Source organism: Orbicella faveolata, unplaced genomic scaffold, assembly GCF_042242905.1.
Source record: "Orbicella faveolata isolate gen_17 unplaced genomic scaffold, um_ofav_v1 contig_13, whole genome shotgun sequence".
In the NCBI taxonomy this organism is placed as follows: Eukaryota; Metazoa; Cnidaria; class Anthozoa; order Scleractinia; family Merulinidae; genus Orbicella; species Orbicella faveolata.
The window spans coordinates 4,030,001-4,056,206 of NW_028301540.1; the positions used below are offsets into that span (position 1 = coordinate 4,030,001).

A 26,206-nucleotide genomic window follows, 5' to 3' on the forward strand; every position below is an offset into this window, starting at 1 on the left:
CAACCAGCCGACTCCAAACGACTTAAAATCTAAATCTTATTAATTTAAGGTACATCCAGGGTAAAATATCTACCCCTCAGTCTATAACTGGTGAAATTCGTGCCTTTACATATATTTCAGCCCGAGGCAAGAAGTGGAGGTTTCCCGTCTTGTTCATAGTCTGAGCTATGGTTCTTTTTTCTTAAGGTGGTTTTTACTTTTCTACTTTTCTTTTTTCGGGTGCACGTGCTCAAGATGGCGGGTCGGTCGAGTTTTGCGAGCTCTCTTACATTTTATTTAATAATATGTTTACTCCTTGCTCAAGTCTCGAAGTTTTGCCCTCAAGGAACCCAACACAGTAACCTTCAAATTCTTATGGCTACAAAAGACGCAAATGAAGTGAAGCTCAACGTTTATCCAGCAAAGTCAACTCCGAGATCCCTCGCAACCAGCATGGCGAACGCAACGAAGACCATGAAGCTGATTCGCTTTATACGCCTTCTAAATACAGCCATGATTGCAAATGTCATTTTATTATCGAATGATATACAACTAAATCCAGGCCCTGGGCCTATTCAACATCGTGAAATGAGGGGCTTGCGTCTATTCCATTTGAATATCTGCAGCCTAAGAAATAAGGTGGACGAGCTTCGACTGTTCTGCGAAACACACAAACCTCATGTGCTATCGATAAACGAAACATGGTTGGATGAGTCATTTTCAGACGAAGAAATTTGGCTTTCAGGCTTCAATTTACTGAGGAAAGATAGAAATTGCCATGGGGGTGGATTAGCAGTTTACATCGCTGAACACCTGAGCTTCAATCGACTGGACGAAGCAAATCCCGAACTAATGTGTGCAGATTTAGAAGCAATTTGGTTTGAATTGTCTCAACCGAAATCAAAGAAGCTGTTGGTTGGCTCTATTTACAGATCACCAAATTCGGATATTTCCGCTTTTAATTCGAGTTTGGAAAAGACCCTAAACAACCTTAAGAGTATCGGTGCGGAAACGGTACTCATGGGGGACTTAAATGTTGATTTCTCCAAATCAACAACATCTTATATACACCTTCAACAGATAACCAAGTCATCTTGCCTAAAACAGTTAATCAAAGGATTTACAAGAGTAACGCAGCACACCAGAACTTTAATTGATTTATTTTTCACCTCAAGGCCAGAACTTTATTTCGCCGGTGTTGTACCAGTTGGTTTTTCTGACCATAGTGCTATTTTTGGGGTAAGAAAGCTACACAGGATGAAACGCCCTCCACCAAAAATTATTGAAACGAGAAATTATAAACATTATAATCCAGCATTGTTCCGTGACGACCTAAAACACATCCCATGGGAAATCATCGAACTCGAAGAAACACCAGAGGGTAGTTGGAACGCCTTTAAAGACCTTTTTCTAACAGCTGCCGACAAACACGCACCCATTGTTACGCATCGCGCCCGTGGATATTCAGTGCCGTGGTTAACAAGCGATCTAAAGAAACTTATGCAAGAGCGTGATTACCACCACAAAAAGGCCCTAAGTACAAACAAAGAACAACATTGGAGCAATTATAAGCGGTTACGCAACACCATAAACACAAGAATGCGTAAAGAAAAAATTGACTATTATGCAAATCAACTGGCGGATGAAAAAGACCCAAAGGTGATGTGGCGAACTTTGCATAAAATCGTCCCCCAAAAAATCAAATCAGTACCTTCAAGCAGTGATGGTCTTACAGCCTCAAGATTCAATGGCTTTTTTACATCGATCGCAAACTCTCTGAGCAGCCATTTTGAACGTTGTACTCTGCCAAAAGTTATGTCAACTAGAGTTAAACAAGACTTTGTCCTTGAAGAGGTGTCATCCGGATTTGTTCAAAAAGAATTGCTCAAAATGAAGTCAACTAAAGCTACTGGCCTCGATGGAATTCCTGCTCGATTACTGAAAGATGCAGCAAATGAAATACTAGACCAGTCGCCTACCTCATAAATTTAACAATTTCTACCTGTATGATACCATCTGAATGGAAAACTGCGAAGGTAACTCCAATATACAAATCGGGCGATAAGAGCGACCCAAATAATTATCGTCCGATTTCAGTCCTTCCGTTGATTTCTAAAGTAATGGAACGAGCAATTCAATCACAGCTTGTAGCATTTCTAATCAGAAACCATTCCTTGTCAGTGCATCAATCAGGATTCCGTAAGAAACACTCCACTGAAACAGCCACTGTACACTTTGTTGATCACATTTTAGAACAAATGGATAAACAGATGATTACCGGGTCTATTTTTATAGACCTAAAAAAAGCGTTCGATCTCGTTGACCACCTCTGCCTGCTCCACAAACTAGAACATTATGGAATTAGAGGGAAAAGTTTGAAATGGTTCGAAGACTACCTTACAGTTCGATCCCAGAAGGTCAAATACAACCAAGACGAATCATCGAGCTTAACTATTAGTTATGGGGTTCCCCAAGGATCCATACTGGGCCCGATACTATTTGTGATATACATCAATGATCTCCCGCAAAGTCTACTGAAGTCACAAATAGGCATGTATGCCGACGATACTGTTATATATTTCTCTGATTCCTGTCCAGATATCATCAAACAGGTTCTTCAAAACGGTCTTACCAATGTTGAGAAATGGTTAGTAAGCAACAGGCTGATACTCAATCAGAGTAAAACTAAATGGATGCTGTTTGGAACTAGGCAAAAACTAGAACACTGTCCAGACTATAAAATAGAGCTTCACGGGAAAAACATTGACAGAGTATCAAGCTTCTGTTATTTAGGGGTAACACTAGATGAGAATCTTTCATGGAACGAACATGTAGAATTGATTTGTAAGAGAGTAAGAAAACGTCTCGGCCTGCTGTCACGCATACGACCCTACCTTACTCTAAAAGCTGCTAAATGCGTGTATAATTGTTTAGTTCAGCCGATTTTTGATTACACTAACACGGTATGGGATGGGCTGTCAATCGGTTGCAGTAACAGCTTGCAACGTCTGCAAAACAGAGCAGCACGCATTATACAAAGGAGGGCAACAACCGAAGGATCTTTTAAAATGTTAGGGTGGGTGGATTTGGAAACCCAAAGAAAAGCCCACAAATGCATTTTAGTTTTTAAATGTTTAAATAATTTAGCTCCTCCATATTTGTTGGATTATTTTATTAGAAATTGCAACGTTCATTCTTACAACACGAGGAAAAGGAACGACATGCACTTGCCGAAACCCAAGTTAACGCTAGGGAAAAGGACTTTCAGATACTCTGGTGCGCTTCATTTTAATAATTTACCCACTACAATAAAAGAAGCAACATCGCTCCCCATTTTTAAAAATCTTCTTAGACTTTATTTTAGAGAGTAGTTTTTATTTTTAATTTTTATAATTGTAAACGTTAATCTCTATGTATAGAAATTTAATGTAGTCTTAATTTACGCAGGGCCCCTTTTGATACCAGCCAAGTGCTGATTGGGCCACCCTGCCTAAATAAAGTTGATTTTTTTTTTTTTTTTTCTTGATATTGATTCCGAGTTATACCAGATACTGCTGCAAGGGAAGGATGAATGCCGATGACTGGAAAATAGTTTTTCATTTCAATATTACATTGTGCACAATTATTTCGCATTCAGCCTGCAACCTTTGCTCGCATTGCGGGCCTCTTGGTTGAGTTTTGAGAGACGACTGGGAATGAGTCAACTTGATACTGTCCCATGATGCTTTATTATTCGCCGCTTGTTCCTCTGTCAGCGGTCTCTCGTCTAAATGTAAATACATTTCTTCGAGGAAAATAACAATATGACGAATGGAACAAATTTAGCTGAAATTTCGGTCGAATTCAGCCAGAAATCAACCGTTGAGGATTTTAAAAGCTGCTGCAAAGATCCAGCTTTTACTCGAAAGATGGGCAACGATGTTCTTACCACGCTAAAGATCTTGATCATCGGAGAAAGTGGCGTAGGAAAATCAAGGTAAGCTTACGTATAGTGGATGCGAAGTCGCTTGTAATTATTATGCCACTAACCTTTTTAAGGTTACCAAGTACTTCTTATGTAGTTGAATGTGAATGGAATGTATGTATGAAAATAAATAGATATCGTTTTGTATTGATGCGGTATGGATTTATAGATGCAGCTTTAAAAAATCATAATTTATGTGAAGAATTTTTTGCGATATTTTGGATGTGCTTTCAAATTTCTACTTACACATCTCCATCTACACTGTACATCTACATCTACATTTTATTTTATTGAGTCAGCAGAAACTATATAGAGTTATCACGATGACTTAAACATAAGAATTAAATTATTACATTAACTAATTAAACTGTTGAATGTAATAGAAAAATATACATGTATTTAATACAAACATTACAATTAAATTAGTCAACTAATTTTTATAACGGTTTCCATGCAAACACAACTTGCTACTAAGATTTACTGATGACACATTTGACCCTGACATTGGAGCAACCATAGGCGAGTGTACATTCTGGTACATAAAGGATGTTACATACCTGTTATACTGAGCAGCAATGGGCAATTCCAGAAAATATCCATACCTATACCACGGACGGCTTTTAGGATTTCCAAAGGGGAGGGGGGGTTCTTTGAACTGGAATTCCGAAGGAACAGGGGGCTATTTACGATTGGAAATCTGAAGGCATGGGGGGATTTCATAGGTCGTATTTATGGAGTAGAAAGAGTAGAGTGAGTTCCTTGAAAACGCTGTTGTTGTGGACTTTTGTAGTTCGTAAAGAAACCACGAATGTATGACCGCGGAAGCAGAAGACAAGCATTGATTGATCAGACACGTGTTTACGCTCATAACTTATAGAAGTGAACAGTAAAACGTGGGTTTGGTATTTACCTTGATGAATTTCTTGTCACATGAATAAAATCTGAAAATGTGTGACCTTTCACGCGAAAACGTGTATTAATGACTTTCCGTTACACGGGTGAAACAAACGGCTATTAAGCGGGTTACAAACGGGTCACCAAGCCGTTTGAAACGGGTTTCAATGAGCGTTCGAACGGGTGATTAAGTATTCCGAACGGGTAGCCTAGCCGTTCGAACGGCTCAGGAAAAATTGCGAACGGGTAGCCTAACCGTTCGAACGGCTCAGGAAAAATTGCAAACGGGTAGCTTAACCATTCGAATGGCACAGGAAAAATTACGAATGGGTTGCCTATCCGTTCAAACGACTCAGGAAAAATTGCAAACAGGTAGCCTAACCGTTCGAACAGCTCGTAAAACATTCCGAACGGGTAACGGAACCGTTCGAACGGCTCATAAAAGAATTTCGAACAGGTGATCTAAACGTTCGAACGGCTCATGAAATCTTCGAACGAGAAGTCACGAACGGCTTATAAACTTGATGATTATAATTTGTTTTGTTTATTTCGAATGGTGCTGTGCCGCTACACATTTCACTGAAAAATAATTTCGAACGGATGGCTTTTAATCGTGGAAACTGCTCCTGTTACTACTTTATTTCACCACTGAAAGCCAAAGAAAGTAAACTTGAAAGGAAGAGGCCATTCGTAACAGTTTGCTGAAGCAGATCGAAAAAGCTGAATTCTTTTATACACGGTCATTTATGGGAGTCTTTGTCAATCCTTTGTCTTTCAGTACAGCCCAAAAATAATGCACGCGCAAGAACTTGTTTCTGCGTCCGCAAGCGGACGACTTCTTGCGGCTTCTCCATAAAAAGTCTAAACCTTGTTGAAGTCATTCTTGGTGAGAGTTTTCGTTCACGAATAAATCATTCAGTAGATTTTATCACTGACGGTGGAAGATTTTGGTCACGTGCAAGTAACGTGTGAATCGAGAATGTCTCAAAATAACTTTACAGCTTGAGACAGAGATAAGGCCTTTGGCAACAACAGTTTAGCAACAGTACATTTTGTCTTCGCTCACAGATCACGCAAGCAGAAGAAAACGAAAACAACACTTCTGAATCGGGATTCAGAAGCAAAAACCGTTGGATTCCAGGCTAACTACACCGTAGTTCGATTTTTCTATGTGGACTGTTTCTTTATGAGCTTCCTTATTTGGAGATGTCTTGTGATCTGTGTCTCATAATCTGCTAGCAGACTGTTCAAGTGATCGAAGGGATTTTTTCCGTGTACGTGATATGAACACGCGAGTATGCGAACAGGTAGAGACAACCGCACGTATGCCTTCAGTTGATATTTTTTTCCTCAAGGGATGATCAAACCCGTTCAAAGGTTTACTCAAGTCGTTTGAACAGATGGATGTTCCAGCGAACGGGTGAGCAAGTCGTTCGAATGGTTGGATGTTTTCAACAAATGGGTGAGCAAGTTGTTGAATGGTTGGACGCTTTTATCGAACAGGTGAGCAAGTCGTTCGAACGGATGGATGTTTTTACCAAACGGGTGAGCAAGTCGTTCGAACGGTTGGATGTTTTTAACAAACGGGTGAGCAAGTCGTTCGAACAGCTGGACGTTTCTACCGAACGGGTGATCAAGCTGTTCAAACGGATGCAAATTTTTTTTGAACAGATGACCCAGGTCGTTCGAACGAATGCAAATTTCTTTCAAACGGCTTTCAAACCCTTCTAAACAGAATTCTGTTCGAAAACGGAAAGCTGTTAATGCACGATTTCGCGTGAAAGGTCACATGTATCTTACTTACTGCTTGCAAGTTTCTTGTTACTCCTGTCTCCCGTCCGATGAATGACAAAAAAATTTGCACCAGTCCCTTGCTTCCAAGGAATGCCTACTAGATTATTAAGCATATTAGACGGTATTTTTGACCACCAAAAGATTTTAACAGTCTGAATTTGAGCTATTTTGCCTTGTAAACATCAAAACAACACAAGAAAACAAAGAGGAGGAAAATTACCATGAGTGGTGTTTATATTTGTAGCCAAATTCAGACTTAAAAAGGAGTTTGCAAAGCCCGGTCACACACGGTAGGTGTTTTTTGTTGCTGAAGAGTAAAGCTTGTCGCCTGGCGCCGTCAGATCACAACATTGAGGAGGCATAAATTCATGTTCTTTGTTCATATAGGCGTTGCCAAGTCAAAAATGTACTTCGAAAAAAAGCGGAAATTCCGAAGGGTAGGGGGTTCACGATTATGGAATTCTGAGGGCTTGGGGAGGTAACGCATTCTAGAATTTCCGAAGGCAAGGGGGCGTTAAAACAATGAAGCCGTCTGTGGTTGGGTATGGATATTTTCTGGAATTGCCAATGTTGAGGGTATACACATCCTAGTATAGTCAATCAAACATGGAGAAATCAAACGCAATCAAACTCAACCAGTAGATTGAGTTTGATTGAGATTGGCAATCCAACAAAATCATACATCAAACTTTGAGTGAGTTCGATTTCCAAACCAATACCTCTCAATTGAACACAACTGAATGCAATCCATTAGATTGTGTTTTATTGAGTTTGGCAACTCAACTCAATTGAACACAGTCTAATGGATTGTGTTCAGTTGTGTTCAGTGAATAAATTCGTTGAACAAAGATCAAGCCATAGTAACTCGAGCCTCAAAAACCTTGTTATTGATTTTCAGCAACAGTTTTGCGAAAATCAAGAGCTCGGAAATGAAACGTTTGATTGAGTTTGATTGACTAATCATTTTTGTGCAAGATTGGTTTCGTTCAATTGCCGAAATCTATCAAACTCAATCCATAGATTGACTTCAAGTGAGTTTGACAATTTGATTGGATGTGATTGACTATGCTGGTATACACCCCAGTCATGTATGCCAACCATCCCAGTTTTTCCTGAAATCTCCCAGATACACGGTACAGTTCATACAGACCAAACCTCTCCGTCTACCACACAGATCACCAAATCTGCCAGATATCAAAGAAAGCACTAAAAGTATGTTACTGGCACACTTATTTTGGTTGATTTTTTCCGTTTTGGGGGGAGATTTTTATTGATGTTTGACATATTTTCGTGGTTAAATCTGTCGAGTTATTTGGGCTTACGATAGTCTTCAGTGAACAACACGTGTTTACTTCAAGACGCCATCTTTAATAACCAACATGCATCTCGCACGTAACTAACTTGAACAATTCTTCATGTAAGCTAACACAACATCTCCCCCGATTGTTCAAGAGTATCTAGGGAATGAACTGAGCATGAGAAGACTGACAAACAAACACAGCGTCATCTCAAATTAAACCTAGATTCCACAGAGATTGATTTTCCCACAATGTACTCCCAGGATCGTTCGCATGCCCATGTGAGCGCTAGGGCTTCTTTTTCGATTTGTGCATATCTGGTTTCAGTGGGCGTCATCGCTCGCGATATGAATGAGACTGGTCGCCAGGAGTTGTCAGGTTGGAGTTGAAGAATTATCCCACCTAGGCCAAAGGATGAAGCATCAGCTGCCACTTTGGTTTCCTTGTTTGGATCGTACAGAGCCAGTACTGGAGCTCGTGTGAGGTCAGATTTGATCTGCTCAAATGCTTTCTGTTGGTCACTTCCCCATGTCCATTGGTTTCCTTTGTGAAGAAGGCCTCTGATGCTCGTTGTCTTGTCAGCGAGGTGCTCAGAAAACTTGCTTAGTTGGTTCACCATGCCAAGGAATGTCCTCACTTCTTGCACGTTCTGAGGTGGCGGTAGGTCTGCAATTGCTTGTAGCTTTTCAGGATCTGCCTCAATTCCACTGAAGCTTATAACGTGTCCAATGAACTTGACTCTGTATGTGCTGAACTGGCATTTGTCTAGGTTGAGTGTCACGCCAGCTTCAACCAGACGCTTGAGTACTGCTTCTAACCTCTGATCGTGTTCAGTCTCATCTTTGCCATGGACTAAAACGTCATCTATGTTGCATTCCACGCCATCTAATCCCTGGAGGATCTGACTCATATTCTTCTGGAATTTCTCAGAACCAGAGCTGATTCCGAAAGGCAACACATTGAAACAGAAACGGCCCCATGGAGTGATGAATGTTGTCAGTGGTCTTGATTCCCACGCTAGCTTTATCTGCCAGAATCCTGAGTTGGCGTCAAGTTTAGAGAACACTCTGGAACCTGCCAATCTTCCGAGAGTTGTGTCTACTGCTGCAAGTGGACGGTTCTCCCTCTGGGAGCACACCAATCAGTGGGTTCGTCAACTCTGGATATGACTCCTGTTTCCAACATCCTGTCTAACTCTTCTTTTGTTTTCTGATACAAGGGGAAGAGTACTTTCCTTGGAACTGACACTTGGAAAGGTTTAGCATCTTCTTTGAGTGTGATACGGTAACTGTCCTTCATGACATGACCTTCGAACAACTTGGGGTATTTGTCTGCTACTTTACTCTTGTAGTCATCACTGCTCAGGCTGTCAAGTCTGCTTATCAGCTTTAGAAGTTCAGCTTGCTTTCTTCCTAGCAAAGGTCACTCCAAATCTTCTATTACATACACTTGCTCCTTAGCAATCTTATCTTGCACTTGCAACTCTGCTATGAAAGTTCCTAGACAGCTCAGTTTCTGTTTACATGGACCCATGAGTAGCCTGGTGGTCCTGCTAAGTGATGGAACTGGTTGCAAACTGTGATACAGGCTAGGTGGAATTACTGTTACATCCGCACCGGTATCCAATTTAAATTCTGCTTGCAGTCAATTCAATGAAACTTTAGCTTTCCATGAATCTTCTGTACTTCTTTGGGCAGCAGATAGTTCAGTGAGTTCACCTAGGAAGAACTCTCCTTCTTCTTGTCTCCCAGGAAAATTCACTTCACCCACTCTCTTGTCGGATTGAGATCTGCAGGCCTTTGCCCAGTGTCCTACTTTGGAGCACTTGTTACATTTCGATTCTCTGGCTGGACATAGTCTCTTTGGGTGTGGTTGACCCATGCACCTTGGACATTGTGCTTCAGGAGTCTTCCCATTTTTAGACTTGGGTGGTTTCTTTTTCTTCTTCATATCTTCTTTAGAATCTTTTCCCTTTTCTTTGGACAAACGATCAACATGCGCTGGTGGTGGGTAGATTTGGTTTCCTGTAGGAACGTTTGCTGCTTTTTAACTGTCTCCGACTGCCTGGTTTTTGTAATTGCTTTCTCTAAAGTCAGCTTGGAATCCAGTTGCAGTTGTTCAGAGAGCTTCTTGTCTTTTATCCCTACCACGATTCTATCTCGGATGAGATCGTCTCTTAGTGTTCCAAATTCGCAGTATTCAGCAAGACAATACAAATCTGTTATGAAATTATCCACTGACTCACCATCTTATTGACTTCTCAGGTTGAACTTGGCTCTTTCAAATATTACGTTTCTCTTTACCACAAAATGAGCTTCAAACTTGCCTTTCACTACGTTGTACTGCTTTGCTTCTTCAGTTGTCAGTCCGAATGACACTACGATGTCGTCAGCTTCTTCGCCCATCGAATAAATCAAAGTATTCACTTGGCTCTCGCCGTCCTTTTGGTCGAGTCCAGTCCCTTTTCGAAATCGTTCGAAACGCTTGATCCAACGGGACCATTTTTCAGGTTTGAAGTTGAACTTTTCAGGTGGTGGAACTTGGTAACTCGCCATGGGTATTTGTTGAACCATGGGCTGCTGTACAGCTGCGGTGACTTGTGGTTGTGCGGCTGGTTGTGCGGCATGAGCGCCAGCTTCGTTCGGCTCTTCAACTACTTGAGGTTGTTCAGCTTGAATTCCAGCCTCGTGTGCATCTTGGTCTCCCATATTTCTGTTTTGTCTGTTTCTTCTTCAGTTTAAAGGCTATTGGGAGCTTCCCGTTGCCACCGTGTCGAGTTATTTGGGCTTACGATAGTCCTCAGTGAACAACACGTGTTTACTTCAAGACGCCATCTTTAATAACCAACATGCATCTCGCACGTAACTAACTTGAACTACTTCATGTAAGCTAACGCAACAAACATTTATTAATAATTCTTGAAATGATGAAGACCTGCGATAGAGTTTGATGTTTTCACGTCTTTTATTACAATGTGAGTTCTCACTGAATGGTTTGTCAAGTTTCTGAAGCTTCAAGCGCCCTAGTCTCTCAGGTTCCATTCCAGGAGGGGAAGTGTGTGCATCATAGTTATGCTACCCTCCTCTGCCCCTCAGTCTTTTTGTCCAGTTTGCTCAACACTTGAAAATTGAAAAACATTTGTAGTGGTTTTTTGATGTATGTGGTTGTTTTTATAGACCTTGGGAGGTGCATTAGAAGAGTTTATTTTCTCACCAAGACTGGACAATCAAGTCAGCTGTTTCTGTGCTCTTCAGGTACAACCTACATGGATATTGCACTTGAAATCTATGCTGCACCAAGCAAAATATTAATATTTTATGGCTTTATGTCACATTGTTCTGCACTAGATTGTGACAGTGTATCTTATCTAAAGCACAAATTGGCTGCGAGTGTTACTTGCTGCTGTAGGACGACAAGCTGCATGGCGACTCCATCACAGTTTACTCCAGTAACAGTTTGTACAAATGTAAGACCCCAAGAATCCACATGTTAATGAAAACTTGCCTTGAGCCAAATCAATCCTTTGAGCTAAGGCAGGTTCATATTGTACATTTTTTGGGTGTTAATTTTCAAAGTCACTTTTCTATAGAGGCAGCTGGCTGCTTGTGAATAGTATGTTTCCATCCCTGAAGGTCACCAGCCCTCATCTTGATCAGATATAACTTCATTCCAGTTGGCTAATGATCCATGATTTATCTGTATTTAGAAAACATCCCTATGATGATATGTGTGCTGATTGGTTTAAAATGGTGTTTCTATAACTTGATAGAAACACAGAACTGGCACAAGCTGGTGACATAATGATGGCACAAGCAAAGAGAATTTACATTTTGATGATCAAAGTAAACAAGCTGTTTTCTTTTTTTCACATGGTGTTTTCTAAAAGAAATAGAAACATGTTTTCTGTGTTTCTACTGAGTTTTAGTAGAATTATACTAGTATACCAATGCAAATGCTGCAATCTGATTGGCTGAGTTACTTGTATACTATCAGCCATTAGAGTGCAGTGGCTGGAGGTCATCTACGAAATGGTGATGTTTTTTTCTTTTTAACAAAGTTTTGGAGAAACATTTTGATGCAAATGGATAATTAAATTCCTGAGAAGACTAAAAGAAAAACATAAATGGCTTTTTGGCTTTAAAAATTGTGAAATTATTGAAAAAAAAAAGTAATGCGCACGCACAACTTCAATTTCAAATGACAATTCAATCTGTGCAATCTTTCTAAGGTACAAACTTTAATAATACATCAATAAGTAATTGGAAACCATTATTTGAAGTAAATTTCAGTTAGAATTCTAGTAATTAAAAATAATTAGATTATTCACTCTCGATTTCTATGAGGTGATAGTTGATTTGGTCTTTGGCCTCATCAACTATCACTACTTGTGGAAGTTTGGGAGAACTCTAGAATAGTGTGGAAACACTTGCCTGTCAGCTCATGTTCCTACAGCTGCATTTCCTGTTCTCCCAAACTTCGACTCATGTTTCTATTTATCAATTAGATTATGACCTCACAAAGAAGAAGCTTCCAGTTATCTAACAAGCGCTCTCTGCTACAATGCTCACTACAGTGAGTGGCGTAGCCAATCAGAGAACACCTTTCGTGATAGAACACTAGTAGATTTATACTAAATCTCGATAGGAACACAGAGAACATGTTTTCTTTAAAAAAGGATATCCCAAATGAAATACTTGCTATTAATATGCAATCCAAATCTCTAAGTCTTTTATGTTATGACTAACAAGCTTAACTTTAGCCAAGCATTGAACATGTCGTATTATGCCAGTGGAAGTCCTTCCAGTCTAAATGTAGAGTAAATATTTAAAAGTAATAATTATGCAATTCCGGGAAATTTTGTGATTTATTGATGATTGGTATTGTGGAATTATTTTAAATTACAGGGCCTTGTTCATTCCTTAGAAGGCTCATCTCTGGCAACAGATCCTAACATTCGTGTTATAGCTTTGTATGACAATGAGGAGGTAAGCTGATAGAGTGCTTTTTGATGGAGTAAAGCCAAAACCAAAGTAATTACTCTCACCAATTAATCACAAAGAACACAGACAGTCCACTGAACCAATCAAAACTCCAAGTAATTACATGTAGCTGACCCAAAGCACGGCAAAACATGTGCAAGTGAGTCACGATTGGTTTTGGTTTTACTTCTGTTTGGATGTAATGGTGGCATAAGTTATTTAAGCCTGTCCTGTAGTGTAGCGAGCCAGTGATGCAAAACCGTTTACTTTTTGACACTCAAATGAAAACTGCTCAATGCAAGTATAGAATAAATTATTGTAAACAAGTGGTATAGTTTATTTTTTTTTAGCAACAAGTAAGTTTTTCAAGAAATTTAATGGCAAACATTTCTGTTGTTACAATAATCACTCTCCAACTTGCCATTCAATTAAATGAAGTGGCTGAGACAATTTCTAATTCCCTCTGTGATATGCACTTACCGGGAATCACGGTAGTTGTATTCATCATCTTGGACTGGATATTTGTTTTGATGAATACAACTACCATGATGCCCTACAGATGAGTCTCGTGCAGGGAATTGGCCATTACAGCTGACCATGTGTTGAGCAGCACATGCAGCTTGGTTTTCTGTAGCAATAGGTTGGCCATCAAGAGGAAAGAACCCATTTTGCAGTTCCATGAGAAGTGATCACGCCTTTGAGCAAAAGCAAGGCTAGAGTTGTCTTTGTTATGATACAAATTAACGTTGATACTTTGTGAATGAAAATTATCCTTTCACCATACTAACTAGTGCCTGATGGTCAACCCTAACCTCACTTTCATACAGAGGCCAGGTTACATTTCTCGAAGTTGTAAAGTGGTCTATACGTTTCTGGTAATGAAATAGGAGAAGGTTAGAATAGGAGCAACTACGTTAAATTTTTATAAGAACAGCTTATGTGGCTGGTAAACAGGTTTTAAAATATTCCCAATACCTAAACTAATGTGCACAAACTTTGCAGTTCTGGTTCTTCATTCCTTATATGCAGTGCACTATTTATTGTTTCGTTGGTCAAGATGTACAATGTCTTCGCTATAGGTTGGTTCACAGAGTGCTCAAGGTGTGGGCTCCATGCTAACAGAGCATATTTTGCGCCGTCTGTCAGTGGGTACATATTTGAAACATTTATCATATTTTGTTATTATTTCATCACAATTCATTTCTCACAACATATATGTGTACCCTTTTTGGAGGAGGAATTAATATTCGGACCGTTTCAAGAATACATTCTTTAATAGGATAGTTTTTAAGTACAATGTAGCTTTGTAAATAGTGTACTTTTTGTATTCGATTTTTGTATTTGTTTCCATGTAAATATCTATCTTATTTAGAGACATATTGTAGCCCATTAACATTGTTATTTTTAAATGTAACATAAGATATGTAATTTTATCTTTTGAACAATAAAGACACTTTATTTATTTATTTATTTATTTATTTACTTATTTATTGGGATGACATACAAAGGGAAGTATAACCTTTGAACGTCGAATAACTCATGATTGTCCGTGTTCTCAACAATGCAGGTGGAAACTCAACCAGTTTTGAGGAAGCAATTCCAAAGTCATTTCTTCTCAGTGCCGACCAGGCCCATGCAGTTCATCCAAACTATTCGTATGTACACTGTATAATCCAGTAGCTTGCTTCTAGTATTAAACTGATGTGTCATAATACATCTCTTATTTTATGTATGTGCGGTAGACAATGCTCGTGTTGTACTGCAAATCGGCGATTTGATTGGTTCTCCCATCAATTGGATGTGAGGCGCGGTGGCCTCATGGTTAGTGCGCGTTCGTCTCCAGATCGAGCGGTCCGGGTTCGAGCCCTGGCCGGTAACATTGCGTTGTCCTCTTGGGAAAGGCAACTCTCACAGAGGCTCTCTCCGTCCCGGTGTGCAAATGGGTACCAGGGAACTTAAATGCTCAGTTAACCCTGCGATGGACAAACATCCCATCCAGGGGGGAGTAGAAATATTCCTGGTAGCTTCATGCTACAGAAACCAGGATAAGCTTCGGCCTGATGGGCCACTTGGCTCGAATGCAGAGTTAAGCTCATCAATGACTATTTGGCAATAAACCACAAGATTTGTACATGCATTGCCATGGGAGCAAGAGTCCTTCAACTCAACCTGTGAGCAACAGGTTGCGTGGAAATTGCCAAACTGGGAATTGCGCTAAAAACTCAAATTTGATCCACAATTAGTGGCTTGCTTTTCAAATTTCGCACACAGTATCCGAAATCAACCGTTCCTAATTTGCCATCATGTCTTGTTGATAAAAAGTCGACTGTAGATTAATTCTTTTCTCCCTTTATGACATTGAAGTCACTGTGGTATTATTTCATTTTACACAAGAAAAATGAAAACCAGAACTTTGTAAAACTGCAACGGAACTCAGCAACTTGTAAAAGCTAGAGTTGATTTGAACGAAAAGTCGCCAGTTCTTTGATACAACTGTCAATCTACGTAATTGGAACATTGCACCGGAATACTGTAATGTTTTCTTCAAACGATCTTTCGTTTTAGCTCTAGAAAGTTTCTTTCGTCTCAGTATTGTTATATATTTTCAATCGTGCAAAACGTTCAATATTAGCTCGCTGGTCGCTATTCAATAATAAACATACACTGTCAGTCTTGAATTTGATCACCAATACTTGCTTAGTTTGATTTCATCATTTGTGAGGATCTGTCTAAATAAGGAGTAAATTAATAACCGAATACAATGTAAGAGTATGCGAAGACTTACTCCATAATATCACGTTTAAGCAAGACGTATTCTGATGTGTTTATGTATCATGATTTTTGCTCATGGATGACGTAATTTACGTCATCCATGAGCTTAGTAGGCAGTCCAATGGCACTCACTCACTCACTCGATTCTGATTAATTTATTCATTAAATCCGGATTAAACATTTTTCCCCTACCTCCCCTGCTAAGTATTGTTTTTGTCTCGAGGAATTATGGACATATGTTTGACTGGTTTTATCGGGGTACTACAAAGGCGTAATTGTTGTCCAACAACATGGCGTAACACGGCCACGGAGGTCAAAGATGGACATGCCATTAGGGACAGCGCGTCTCCCAACCCCAAAATGCATCGGGAACGAAAGAATATCGAGATCGAAATGTATTGTGGGCCAAAATATAATCAGACAGTGGGAGCCTGGTCTCTAACACTTGAAACGCCTGGTTAATTTCAGCTTCAAAATGCAGATAGCGACCACCAGCTGGCAGTCCACATTTGCTCGCAATATTTCTGAAAGGAAACACGAATTATCCCTCGAATGTCTCAGTCACAGAAATTTTTGCTCATCAGATCAGTTGTGCACCATGGTATTTATTATCTTGCAATTCATTGACCTATTTGTTACTAGTAAACGAACCTTAACTTGTGTTGTCTATGTAGAAATTATATGTAGTTTCTTTAATTTGCTTAACAATAATCATAACGACTTGTAGTGTATTAAATGCAGTAATACAGAATTTCATACCGTAATCCCATTATAATTCCACACACATACCCAACATTGAAAGCCTGAAAATATATAATGTAATATATAATAATATTTATCTGTTTTTTGTTTCTGTAATGTTTCAGATTTGTTGCTTAAAAACAGTATAAACTCTAGAACAATATGAAATAACTATATTACAATATTGAAATGACAGTACATGTCAGACATGTTCTCAGAGTCCAATTTTCCTGAGAATGTTACTCGAGCCATGTATGGCAAAAAAATATTACATTAATAGTAAACTTGTTGCAAAATCAATATAGTTCGCACTGTGCCATTCACGACTTACATGTACATGTACATGCATATATCTGTGGGGGGCTCAAGTTGATAAAAATCCTACGGAAATGAGCTGATATGATCAAATATTTATGCAAAGCACGATGCCCAGTATTGTGATAGCTCACTGAAGTTAAATGTGTGAAACACAAGACTAGTTTCACCTCATGCCAATAATGATTTCACATGCTTATCCCTGTTCTATTTTGTGGAGCATCAAAAAACATGGTCTAATATTATGATTAATACCAGCTGCTGGAATAGTCTTGAATGACTGCTCTGTCCCTTTTTTGCTAATAACAGAATGATTTCAATTGAAAGAGAACTGGCATGTTCCATATGGGTCGTCCAGAAACAGTTAGAAGCAGCCTTTAAAATTTCACTAGTCTGACTTGTAATGATTTCATATATTTTCTAGTGCAAAAATGTGTCCTACACTAAATGCTCTAAATAATGATATCATCTTCTCTATTTAGCAGAGCATCACCAAACAATTTTGCCAAGGGACCTGTAGATGCAGGTTTTCATTATCCCTGGTGATCTTTTTCATTTTGATAGAAGTAAATTATGATGATGTTCATCACAATGAAGAAGCTAAAGACCTGTGGATAACATAAGCCAATATGGCAGTAGCCTGCTAGAAGGCTAGTGTCAGGTTGCACAGTTATCTCTAGCTGTTCAAATCGTCAAGAAAACATGTACAGCCTGCTACTGATCATATCACAAGGGCCATTTTCTAGATGAAAACCTAGGTCAAAAGGTTTCTAAAAGCACTCTTCTATCTTTGTACTACACTAACCACATGTCCTGCATTTTCATGGGGCGGTGCATTTTGTTCATGTTAGAAGGAGTATTCCTTTCCAGCATTGTTGTCTTTCTTTTGTTAAAGGATTTTGTGTTTGCAAACATGTGTTGTAAATATCAGAATAGTCCTGGAAATGGGTCATGAAAAAGGGTTTTACACATAATGCTCAAATTTGTTGTCATTATGCGAATGCTTGATGATCAAAAAATCTCACTATACATTGTGCTCAAAAGATGTCGACCAGTTTTTGTCACTGTTGTGCCCACGTAATTCTAGATTCTCTTGCCTCACTGTTATGCTCAAAATAATGCCAGCACAATGTGTAAAACCATATAATGACCACTAATGGGGGTAAGGGAAAGATGGAGTGGTCATCAGTGGAAGTTGTGGCACTTCCACAATAAACAAACTAAAAATTTGTTTCACACTGACAAGAACACAGCTTCGTCTCTGCTCATGGGCGACACAAAATATAACGAGTATTGGGTCGGGCGTTGCAAGAAAATTGATTCTTTGATCACTGGACCTGTTAACCATCGGAAAAGAGGGCTGTACAAGGCTGCCACAGCTGCGTTCACCAGAGTAATAACACCACATATATCAGTGCAACTGTGTAGGGAATAGTTACTGCATCGCCAGTCACATTCATGACCCTGCCAATTAGTCACACTGGGAGAGTGGGCAAGCACCAAATGACTCTTTTGTACGTTTCAACTTGTGGAATGTACCGTGCAAAATCATTGACGACGTCAATGATGTCTGGGGGAGGTTGCCAATGATTACCACCATTTTCAGGGCTGCCAATGAAAGTTTTGCCATTTCTTTGCCCCACATTCAGAGCAAAACCCAGCCTTTTTAATGGTCCAAGGTCAAACAACTTAGCTTTCCTCATCATCTTGTTGTGGATATTAACAACGATGTTAGGGCATAGTAGCATGGTATCGTTTTGCATGTCGTTAAGCTGTTTTAAAACCCACGTGACGTGATCAGTAGAGACCCAGCCTTGCGTTCCTGATGCAGCAAGATGGGCAAGCTCATCTGCAGTCAATCCTGTCAATTAGTAACAATATGATATACTTTTCATCTGGCTTTATTAAATATTTTCTAAGGGAGTGGGGTAATAGACCTCAAAAACTAGAGTTGGAGTGGGCTGCTAGCAGATAAAGATGTATATAAGTTTATAAAGTTCTAAGTGTCACTGCTTTCTAATTCAACAAAACTGTGATACTGTATTGGAGATGGCATCCCCCAACCCCCTTTCCACCCTTGGACACCATGTCGCAAAAATTTTGAAGTGAAAAGTAACCTTTTAAATCCCTAATCGCATTTTTTCAGGTACAAAATGAGCATATCCCATTTTCTATTTTACATCATTTTACTTTTTCGGGCCCGTGCACGCATTTTCGTTTTGTTTATCTTTAAAATTACATAAACTTTATTGCATATTTTAGCCGGTTCCAGTACCAGTTCAGGATATACCTTGAAAAATGAGCCTGCACATCACGACATCACTCCACACGAAGTCATTTCTTAATTTTTCTTTAAAAAAAAAAACTTACCATAACTTGGTAGCATATCGTCAGATCAGAAGGATTGTCCCAGATCATGGCTTTGAATTTGTCGATCGCTTCCGAGGAAATTTCTCGCCGAGTTTTGGGCTGGCGAAAAGCTTTCGAAAACCACCTCATCTCAGTATTGTAAGCACTGGGTTTGCCCTGTCGACGGCTCAACTTTGCAAGGATCATTCTATACGTAAATATTGAACAATGCTTGGAGCAATTCAAGTGGAAATTTTATCCAGGATTTACCTTTCCCGCTAAAAATGATAAAATTAACCAGGCGTACTAATGTTAGAGACCAGGTTCCCGCTGTCTTGTTATATTTTAGTCCATGATATTGTCCATGATACATTTCGATCTCGATATTCTTTCGTTCCCAAAGCATTTTGGGGTTGGGAGACGCGCTGTCCCTAATGGCATGTCGAAGATGGTTTTTTGTTCGATCTGTAAACAGGGATTCCTTCGCCGGTTGAAAAATGGAAAGTTTTTACGCTAAGGAACACTTGCTATGACAAATCGACTATGAAATCCTGTAAGCGACGATCCTTGCTTCAAAATCTTGTAAGCTACAATGTCAATCGACCGTGGTCCGTGGAGAAATCGACGGAATCGTTTAAAAATGTCTTAATGTCACCCGGAGGAGGAATGAAATGAATGCCGTGCTATCTGGAAGCTAAGGTAAGCCTTCTTGTTGTATCGTTTTTTCCTTTAAAAACTATGTCTATAAGAGCACTTTTGCGTACTAGTAATATTAGATTCTTTCGTTCGGAAACTGCTCGATTCCGAAAGTAGTCATCTGACAAAGCACAAGGTTTTCTAAACACAAAAGACCTGACGTTCGCCATTTTGTGTCATTGTTAGATGTTGTCTTTACAGAGTTGATTTCTGTCTGTCGGTGATTCTTACTATCGATCAGTACTATGGATGTAGTTTGTACTGGAAATGCTGATAACATGTCTCTCGTGTATATATTCAGCCTCGTGTACAGTGTACCTTTGAAGAAGCTTACGTCGAGTTCACAGTAAAGATTACATGTAGTGAGAAAGTTAAAAGTGAAATGAGCAGACTAAGAACACAAGCAAGCCTTGTGCCTTTGGCATTGTTACGACTGACAACAATCTTGTTTCAGAACGTTGGATCTCTCCGCCTCTGGCTCCACCTCCACATAGCTGATGTGCGAAGTGATTACAACATTCAAAGAGCTGATGTCAACATTTTTGTTGAGTCAAAACTTTGCTTGTCAGATAGAGATGATGCATATCAGCTTCGTAAATTTACGCTTTACAGAAATGACTAAAACTTTAGTCAGTCTAACATAAGAACTTGCTATGGAACTGCTGTGTACCTTTTAATGTTTTGAATTGTACCAAATTCCATACAGATGTAACTTTAATAATTTAGAAATTACTGTTATGGTTTTAACCCAACCAATTCCAAATATTCATGTCATTGGTATCTATCGCTCGAAAACTAAAGTTACAATTTCTCAGTTAATTCATGCTCTTACTCATCTTCACAACTCAGTATTAATAGAACCTACAATTCCAACTGTACTGCTTGGGGATTTCAATATTGATCTAATGGAGAACAAAAGACTCTAATGAAATATCTTATAATAGACAAAGGATACACGCAGTTGATGAACCATTATACTACTTATTACTGTACACAGATAGATTATGTGCCACAAATTATGTGCACAATCAGCAGGTGATCATCAGCCCATTTATATAAATTTCCATGAAAGCTGTTTGAATATTTGTTAAAAAAAATTCACTGTGTATATCGTATGAGATCATTATAATATTATTAATTTAGCTGAAGATGAAACTTTACATACCAAATAAGTAGCTAAATGTATCAAGCAACTATTTGAATCACATATAGAAAACAGTCAGAACATTTATTTGCAGAGACAAAGAATTGTTTGAATTTCCTGTGCTTTTTATGTTCCTAAATTCCTAGACCTCATAGAGTTTCAAAATTACATGTACCTCTACCAGAATTTGGAGATGCTGTATATAAGAATACATTTTTCAGGTTAAAGGAATTATTTTAGCTCCAATGTTTCTTGAAGGAAAGCATGCCATTTTATAACTGGCATTTTCTTTCTTAAACACTTTCCAGAAAAGCAAGAAATATCACTTGGACACCACATTTAGGTAAGTAGCCTATTTTTATTGGGGCTGGGTGTGGGGGGAGGGGAAAGGGCAGCAAATTAAAGATATACATGTGTAATTTTTCTACATTCATTTTAATACCCTTTTAAAATCTGAGACTATTATCTTTATTGTGTATTGCAGGTGAAGCAAGTTGTACTATTGTGCATATGCAAATAACCCAGATGAGCACTGTGGTAACAACTACAGTATACTATAATATGCAAGTGACAGTAAGCAAATGTTAATATTAACAACAACATTACTGATGCTATACATGTTTATCAGCTGCCAAAAATAATAGCAGAAGACTTCATAGAAACCGGCTTTAACAACACAAGTCACCTTTAAGACTTCACGGAATTAGTCTGAGAATTACAGGTGGATGTGGAATACTGCTACTTAGGAAGAGAATAAGATGCTTTCAACACTTGTGTTACATGTAGCTGCCACTTGAGCTGTCAAAACTCATTCTTTGGAAAAGACATTGGCTACAATCACACAAAATGGCTCTCCAAACTGCACACCGTGAATCCTCGAATTAGTGCCCAGGGTGCTTATTTCAAATTTACGATAAGACGAGGGGGCACTTATTCGAGGGGGGTGCTTAATCAAGGGGGGGAGGTGCTAATTTGAGGATTTACAGTGTAATTACAGAGTCAGAAACACTTTGGAACTTTGTTCATGTGGGTTTCTTAAAGTTAAGAATGTTGCCAAGTGAAATCCACCCTATGTCCCTACATGTGTCAAAACTTAACTCAGAACCTACAGCTTTACAGTGGAATACAGAAATGCAACTTCTACTTAAAATTATCAGCTGCATATCATGTTCATATACATGAACATATACATGTAGAGAAACATCAGTCTTTTATATTAGGACTACAATTAAAGGAAAATACTAGACACCATCACAAAGGAACACAAAAATAGAATATGTTAATCTCTCTCTTAATTAAATACAAATCTTGCAATGTTTATTATAGTATAAGCTATCCTAACTGTTTCAGCCTATACCTGTTGAATTTTCATTCAATTCTTAAAATGGTTGTTATCATGCTGTACTTCTATTACATGTGTGTCCTGCTGCTGTTAAGATTATGTTATTTATAACTCAGCCAAAAAAATGTATAACCTGATCTGCATGTACATGTATAGGAGACTGTTGGCTACAATGTGTCCTCTTAGCTTTTATGTGCTACATTATGGTAGTCAGTATTTCAGAGGACTTAAAAAGAAAGAAAATGTTCCTAATAAAAGCAGTGTTAAACTTGATTTTTGTTGTTGTGCTCTAGCTGCTGAGATCTATTTCAAACATGTAATAAATAATTATTTATTATAAAACAATTTTACCAGAGAACGAATTCAAACACCTAAAGGGTGTCAATAAACAACCATATTTGGACATCAAAACCTATCCATCACATTTGACCAACTGATGTTTCTTTTCCAGTTTTCCACTGCAGTACCAAGAACAACTCTACAATGATCAATTCCTCTTCTCTTTTTATTCAACTACGTTTTCTACATTCATCCAATAGGCCATGTCCGAGTTGCCTTTTGCCTCTGTGTCAAAACGAGTCTAAGTACAAAACCATTCATATGACTTTCACCTACAGCTTCATTAACTCACTTTTATGAGAAAGGTTTCGCACGAAGACTCGTTTTTGAAACAGAGGCAAAAGGAAACATTCATCCATGAGCTGCTCACAGGAGCCTTTGATTCTTTTTAGAGATAAACATGAAGAAAATCATAAACCTGCTCTCCATAAGGTGAGAAATAACAGAACATTTGAATAACTGACTTTTTTTTCAGGTTAAACCGGATAGTTGTAAGATGAAGTTTCAACTTTACTAAAATATGATTAGGATACAATCCAGGGATTATTACAGTAATTCTACAAAAACTTGTACAGCTCAAGGTTGTGATAATCAATTGTCCTACACCTTTTTGTATTGCCAGTGGGTGGGTGCCTACAGAACCTGAATAGTGAATAGTAGATAGTTAACGTGGAATATTAACGAATCAGATTGGATGAGACAATGGTTAGCCTGGGTAGCACGCACTTGCATTGAGTCATTAATTATCAATTATTATTATTGACAGCTATAACCAGTCTCGAATCAGTGCTACTTTGGCCTGCTAATGGAGTGCTGTTCAACAATTACTCCACGAGTACCTCTTGGATATGAGATGGTAGATAGCCAACGAGGCGCGTAGTACCGAGATGGCTATAATCAGTCATCTCATATCCAACAAGCGCGAGTGGAATAATCGTTTTAATTAAAACGCCCCCAAAATATAGAAAACTAAACTAAAATATAAAAATAAACGGTTCTCACACACTGAATGCCATTTGTCTGCCACACGACAATGCAACAGCACTTTATTGACAATTCTATCAACATCGATATCACAACATAACCGAGTCGGAGTCAACAACAGGATAAAACTACCCAAACGTTGATACACTTCCATAAACTTTAGGCAAGAATTTGCTAAGGGGCGAGAGCGTGGGAAAACTGTCGCACTGTCCAGCGAGAAAAGAAAACTGAATCACGTGACTGAGCGTGAAACTGACATCCTGACTCGTACCCAGGTCCCCCATTCAGTGTGAGAGAACTTCATTTCCTGCCTCTTTCGCAAGCTCAGCCGGCAGGAAAAACATGATATAAGACTGCCAGAGAGTTTTAATAAACTACTTATTATTTGTTCTTCGCTAGTTTCAGACAGCTGTGGTGTCTAGGTGTTTAGCAGGGAATGAAAAAATTCTGTTTTTGTCGATGCCCTGGCGCAGTGAATGCTAGCAAACTTATTGACTTGTTTAGCGTAACTGGTTTACTTTTAATTCCAACAAGGGCCCAGTCATAAAGATTAACAGCAATCAGCGATATGCAACAACAGCTGTGTCGTCAAGTGTTGTAAGGCTGATCGCAGAGAAGAGCGATGTGCCAATACAGGTATAGAACTTACTTGTTTTGAAGGCAATGAATTTGGAAGAGACCACCAACTTAACGTGAGGATACATGTGAAGACGCATGTAGCTTAAGAGAGATTAGTGTTTGGCACGCGTGCGAAATGTAAGACAAACACGCGAGTCGATTATGAAGAACTCGAGTTTCTGGCCACTTTGTGCTCATGCATCAAACATTATTGATTGATTAATTGTTTGAACTCAAGACGGATAGAGGGACGACTGATCAATTGTTAGATTGGTTGATTGATTGATAGATTGGTTGATTGGTTGATTGATTGATCGATTTATAGATTGATTGATTGATTGATTGATTGATTGATAGATTGGTTGATTAGTTGGTTGGTTAGTTGGTTGATTAATTGATTGATTCTTAAGTGTTTTTTTTCTTGCGTCCTTGTATCACAGGAAGTTTGTGTACGAAATGATTCTCCTTGTGGATCCACTATTGGACCAATACTCTCCGCCAAGCTTGGTCTTTTGACTTTAGGTTTGTGATTTAGATACTTACGCGTTCTGCGCTGAAAATAAAGAGAATGATCGCCAAGCAAGGGGAGTTTCCTTCAGAGAGTAGTGAGTTACTCTCCTGAGGAACTACTTTTTTGTTTTTGTTTTTTCAGGGTTTTCCTACTTGCCTCTTAGTACTTACGTGAACTTAAGCTCGTTTCACCTGGAATACAACTCACCATCAAGTCGTGATTTCTCTATAATGCCATTTCTAGAACTGATAGAAACTAGCTAAGATAATTGATATGTTCATATTCTTCTTTGTTTAATCTGCTTCTAGATATCGGTGGTCCGCAGCTCGCTATGCATTCCATCCGTGAGATGTGCTGCTCATCCATTATTCACCAAGAGACTCAACTTTTCAAGGTGACCACTTCGAATTCTGTCAAAAACTGTTCTTTTCTGCTGTTCTGAGTTGTCACGCAACGTAGTGCTGTGTTGGGGAGAAGTTCTACGTGACAAGCCAATGAACTGGATTCTTTTTAAACGGTATTGAGGGAATTAACAAATTCCATTTTTTAAATTGTTTTATTTTCTCTACAGAATTACTTCGAGACACTTCCATCAGTGCTAGAGTCCGTTGCAGGAGCTGACTAAAATCAAACGAGTGTCACTGCTTGAGTTTAGTCACGGTTACTTAACGGTGTTGCAACTCTCCCAGCAATCTTGATCTCTCTTTCTCTTTCTTTCTATGTTTGTGTTTTTATTCATCGATAGAGAGTTTAACAGTAAGAAGAGACAGGTTTTTTGTGTGTCAAATTACCTCTCTCACGGTCTAGTAATTTATCCTTGAACAAACGAGAAAGACCATGTTTGACCACATTTCCAAACACCGAGGAAAGAGTTGAAAATAAGACGCGCAGCGGGGTATTTTTGACGAACTTCGAGGTGTTCGGAAATGTGGTGAAACATGTCTTGAGAGTTTGATATATCTTCTCAATCGAAACTAAAACTAGGGAGTAAACGGAGAAATAAAATCGTAAAATCTACGCTAATTAAGATCAGATATCAAAACACCGTCACGGTCATGATTTCTTTTGGCTAAACTTGATGAATTATTAATGAGTTTGAGAACATAGTTTACTTGGACGTCACGCATTAAGTGTAGCCACTACGTTAAAACAGAACAGCATTACGTGACAACCCAGCTAGGACAACTAGCAGCAAGCTGAGCCGAGAGGTGTTTTCTTATCTTGTTGTACTCAGGGCACGAAGCCAAAACACGGAATAAAACAACTTGTGAAATAATAGAATGTGATGATAATAAATATAAAGCTAGTTGTGTTGGAATACATTCTGTGTTGCTGCTTACGGTCAAAGTTCTACCCGAGGTTCGAGGTTGCTCCCTCTTAGCACTCCCTCCTCTCCCCGAGTAAAAGCGAGCGGGGGTCTTCTTCTTCCAACCCCGTTCGCAGGCGCTCTCTCCTCTGCCTCCCTATGTTGGAACCGAGGGATGCTG

General features: G+C 39.0%; 3 protein-coding genes, 1 long non-coding RNA gene and 1 pseudogene across 6 annotated transcripts in view; 4 read left to right on the forward strand and 1 right to left on the reverse strand.

Moving 5' to 3' along the window:
- The window catches only part of LOC149114660 (uncharacterized), a 72,021-nt pseudogene that overhangs the window by 17,260 nt on the left and 28,555 nt on the right, over positions 1-26,206 (forward strand). The gene's annotated exons all lie outside the window — the stretch shown is intronic.
- LOC149114661 (uncharacterized) lies at positions 355-1,965 on the forward strand. The gene has a single exon (XM_089283934.1). The coding sequence runs from the start codon at positions 355-357 to the stop codon at positions 1,963-1,965; it is 1,611 nt and encodes a 536-aa protein (XP_089140060.1).
- On the forward strand, positions 2,435-11,243 carry LOC149114662 (uncharacterized). Its single transcript, XR_016205866.1, has 2 exons — positions 2,435-3,955; positions 11,106-11,243. It is a non-coding gene; the product is annotated as an uncharacterized LOC149114662 (long non-coding RNA).
- On the forward strand, positions 11,165-26,037 carry LOC149114663 (aspartyl aminopeptidase-like). 2 transcript variants are annotated; one of them, XM_089284138.1, is made up of 9 exons: positions 11,165-11,183; positions 12,834-12,914; positions 13,988-14,057; positions 14,476-14,563; positions 22,999-23,038; positions 24,125-24,226; positions 24,649-24,730; positions 25,028-25,113; positions 25,291-26,037. In XM_089284138.1, exons 3-9 carry the CDS (start codon positions 14,021-14,023, stop codon positions 25,342-25,344), a joined length of 489 nt encoding a protein of 162 aa, XP_089140264.1. In that variant the 5' UTR covers positions 11,165-11,183; positions 12,834-12,914; positions 13,988-14,020; the 3' UTR covers positions 25,345-26,037. The 2 variants fall into 2 exon arrangements, with proteins under 2 accessions (XP_089140264.1, XP_089140263.1); XM_089284137.1 differs by lacking the exon at positions 11,165-11,183 and adding an exon at positions 11,327-11,395.
- LOC149114664 (uncharacterized) lies at positions 16,407-19,530 on the reverse strand. Its single transcript, XM_089284141.1, has 2 exons — positions 19,107-19,530; positions 16,407-18,597 (listed from the first exon to the last, which is right to left on the reverse strand). Exons 1-2 carry the CDS (start codon positions 19,120-19,122, stop codon positions 18,212-18,214), a joined length of 402 nt encoding a protein of 133 aa, XP_089140267.1. The 5' UTR covers positions 19,123-19,530; the 3' UTR covers positions 16,407-18,211.

Bases quoted from the DNA above. Each gene is read 5' to 3' on its own strand.
- LOC149114661 (XM_089283934.1), top strand. From the start codon at position 355: ATGGCTACAAAAGACGCAAATGAAGTGAAGCTCAACGTTTATCCAGCA.
- LOC149114663 (XM_089284137.1), top strand. From the start codon at position 11,351: ATGGCGACTCCATCACAGTTTACTCCAGTAACAGTTTGTACAAAT. The intron at 14,564-22,998 runs GTATGTACACTG...GATTCTTTTTAG, and splicing joins GCAGTTCATCCAAACTATTC to AGATAAACATGAAGAAAATC. The intron at 25,114-25,290 runs GTGACCACTTCG...TTTTCTCTACAG, and splicing joins AAGAGACTCAACTTTTCAAG to AATTACTTCGAGACACTTCC.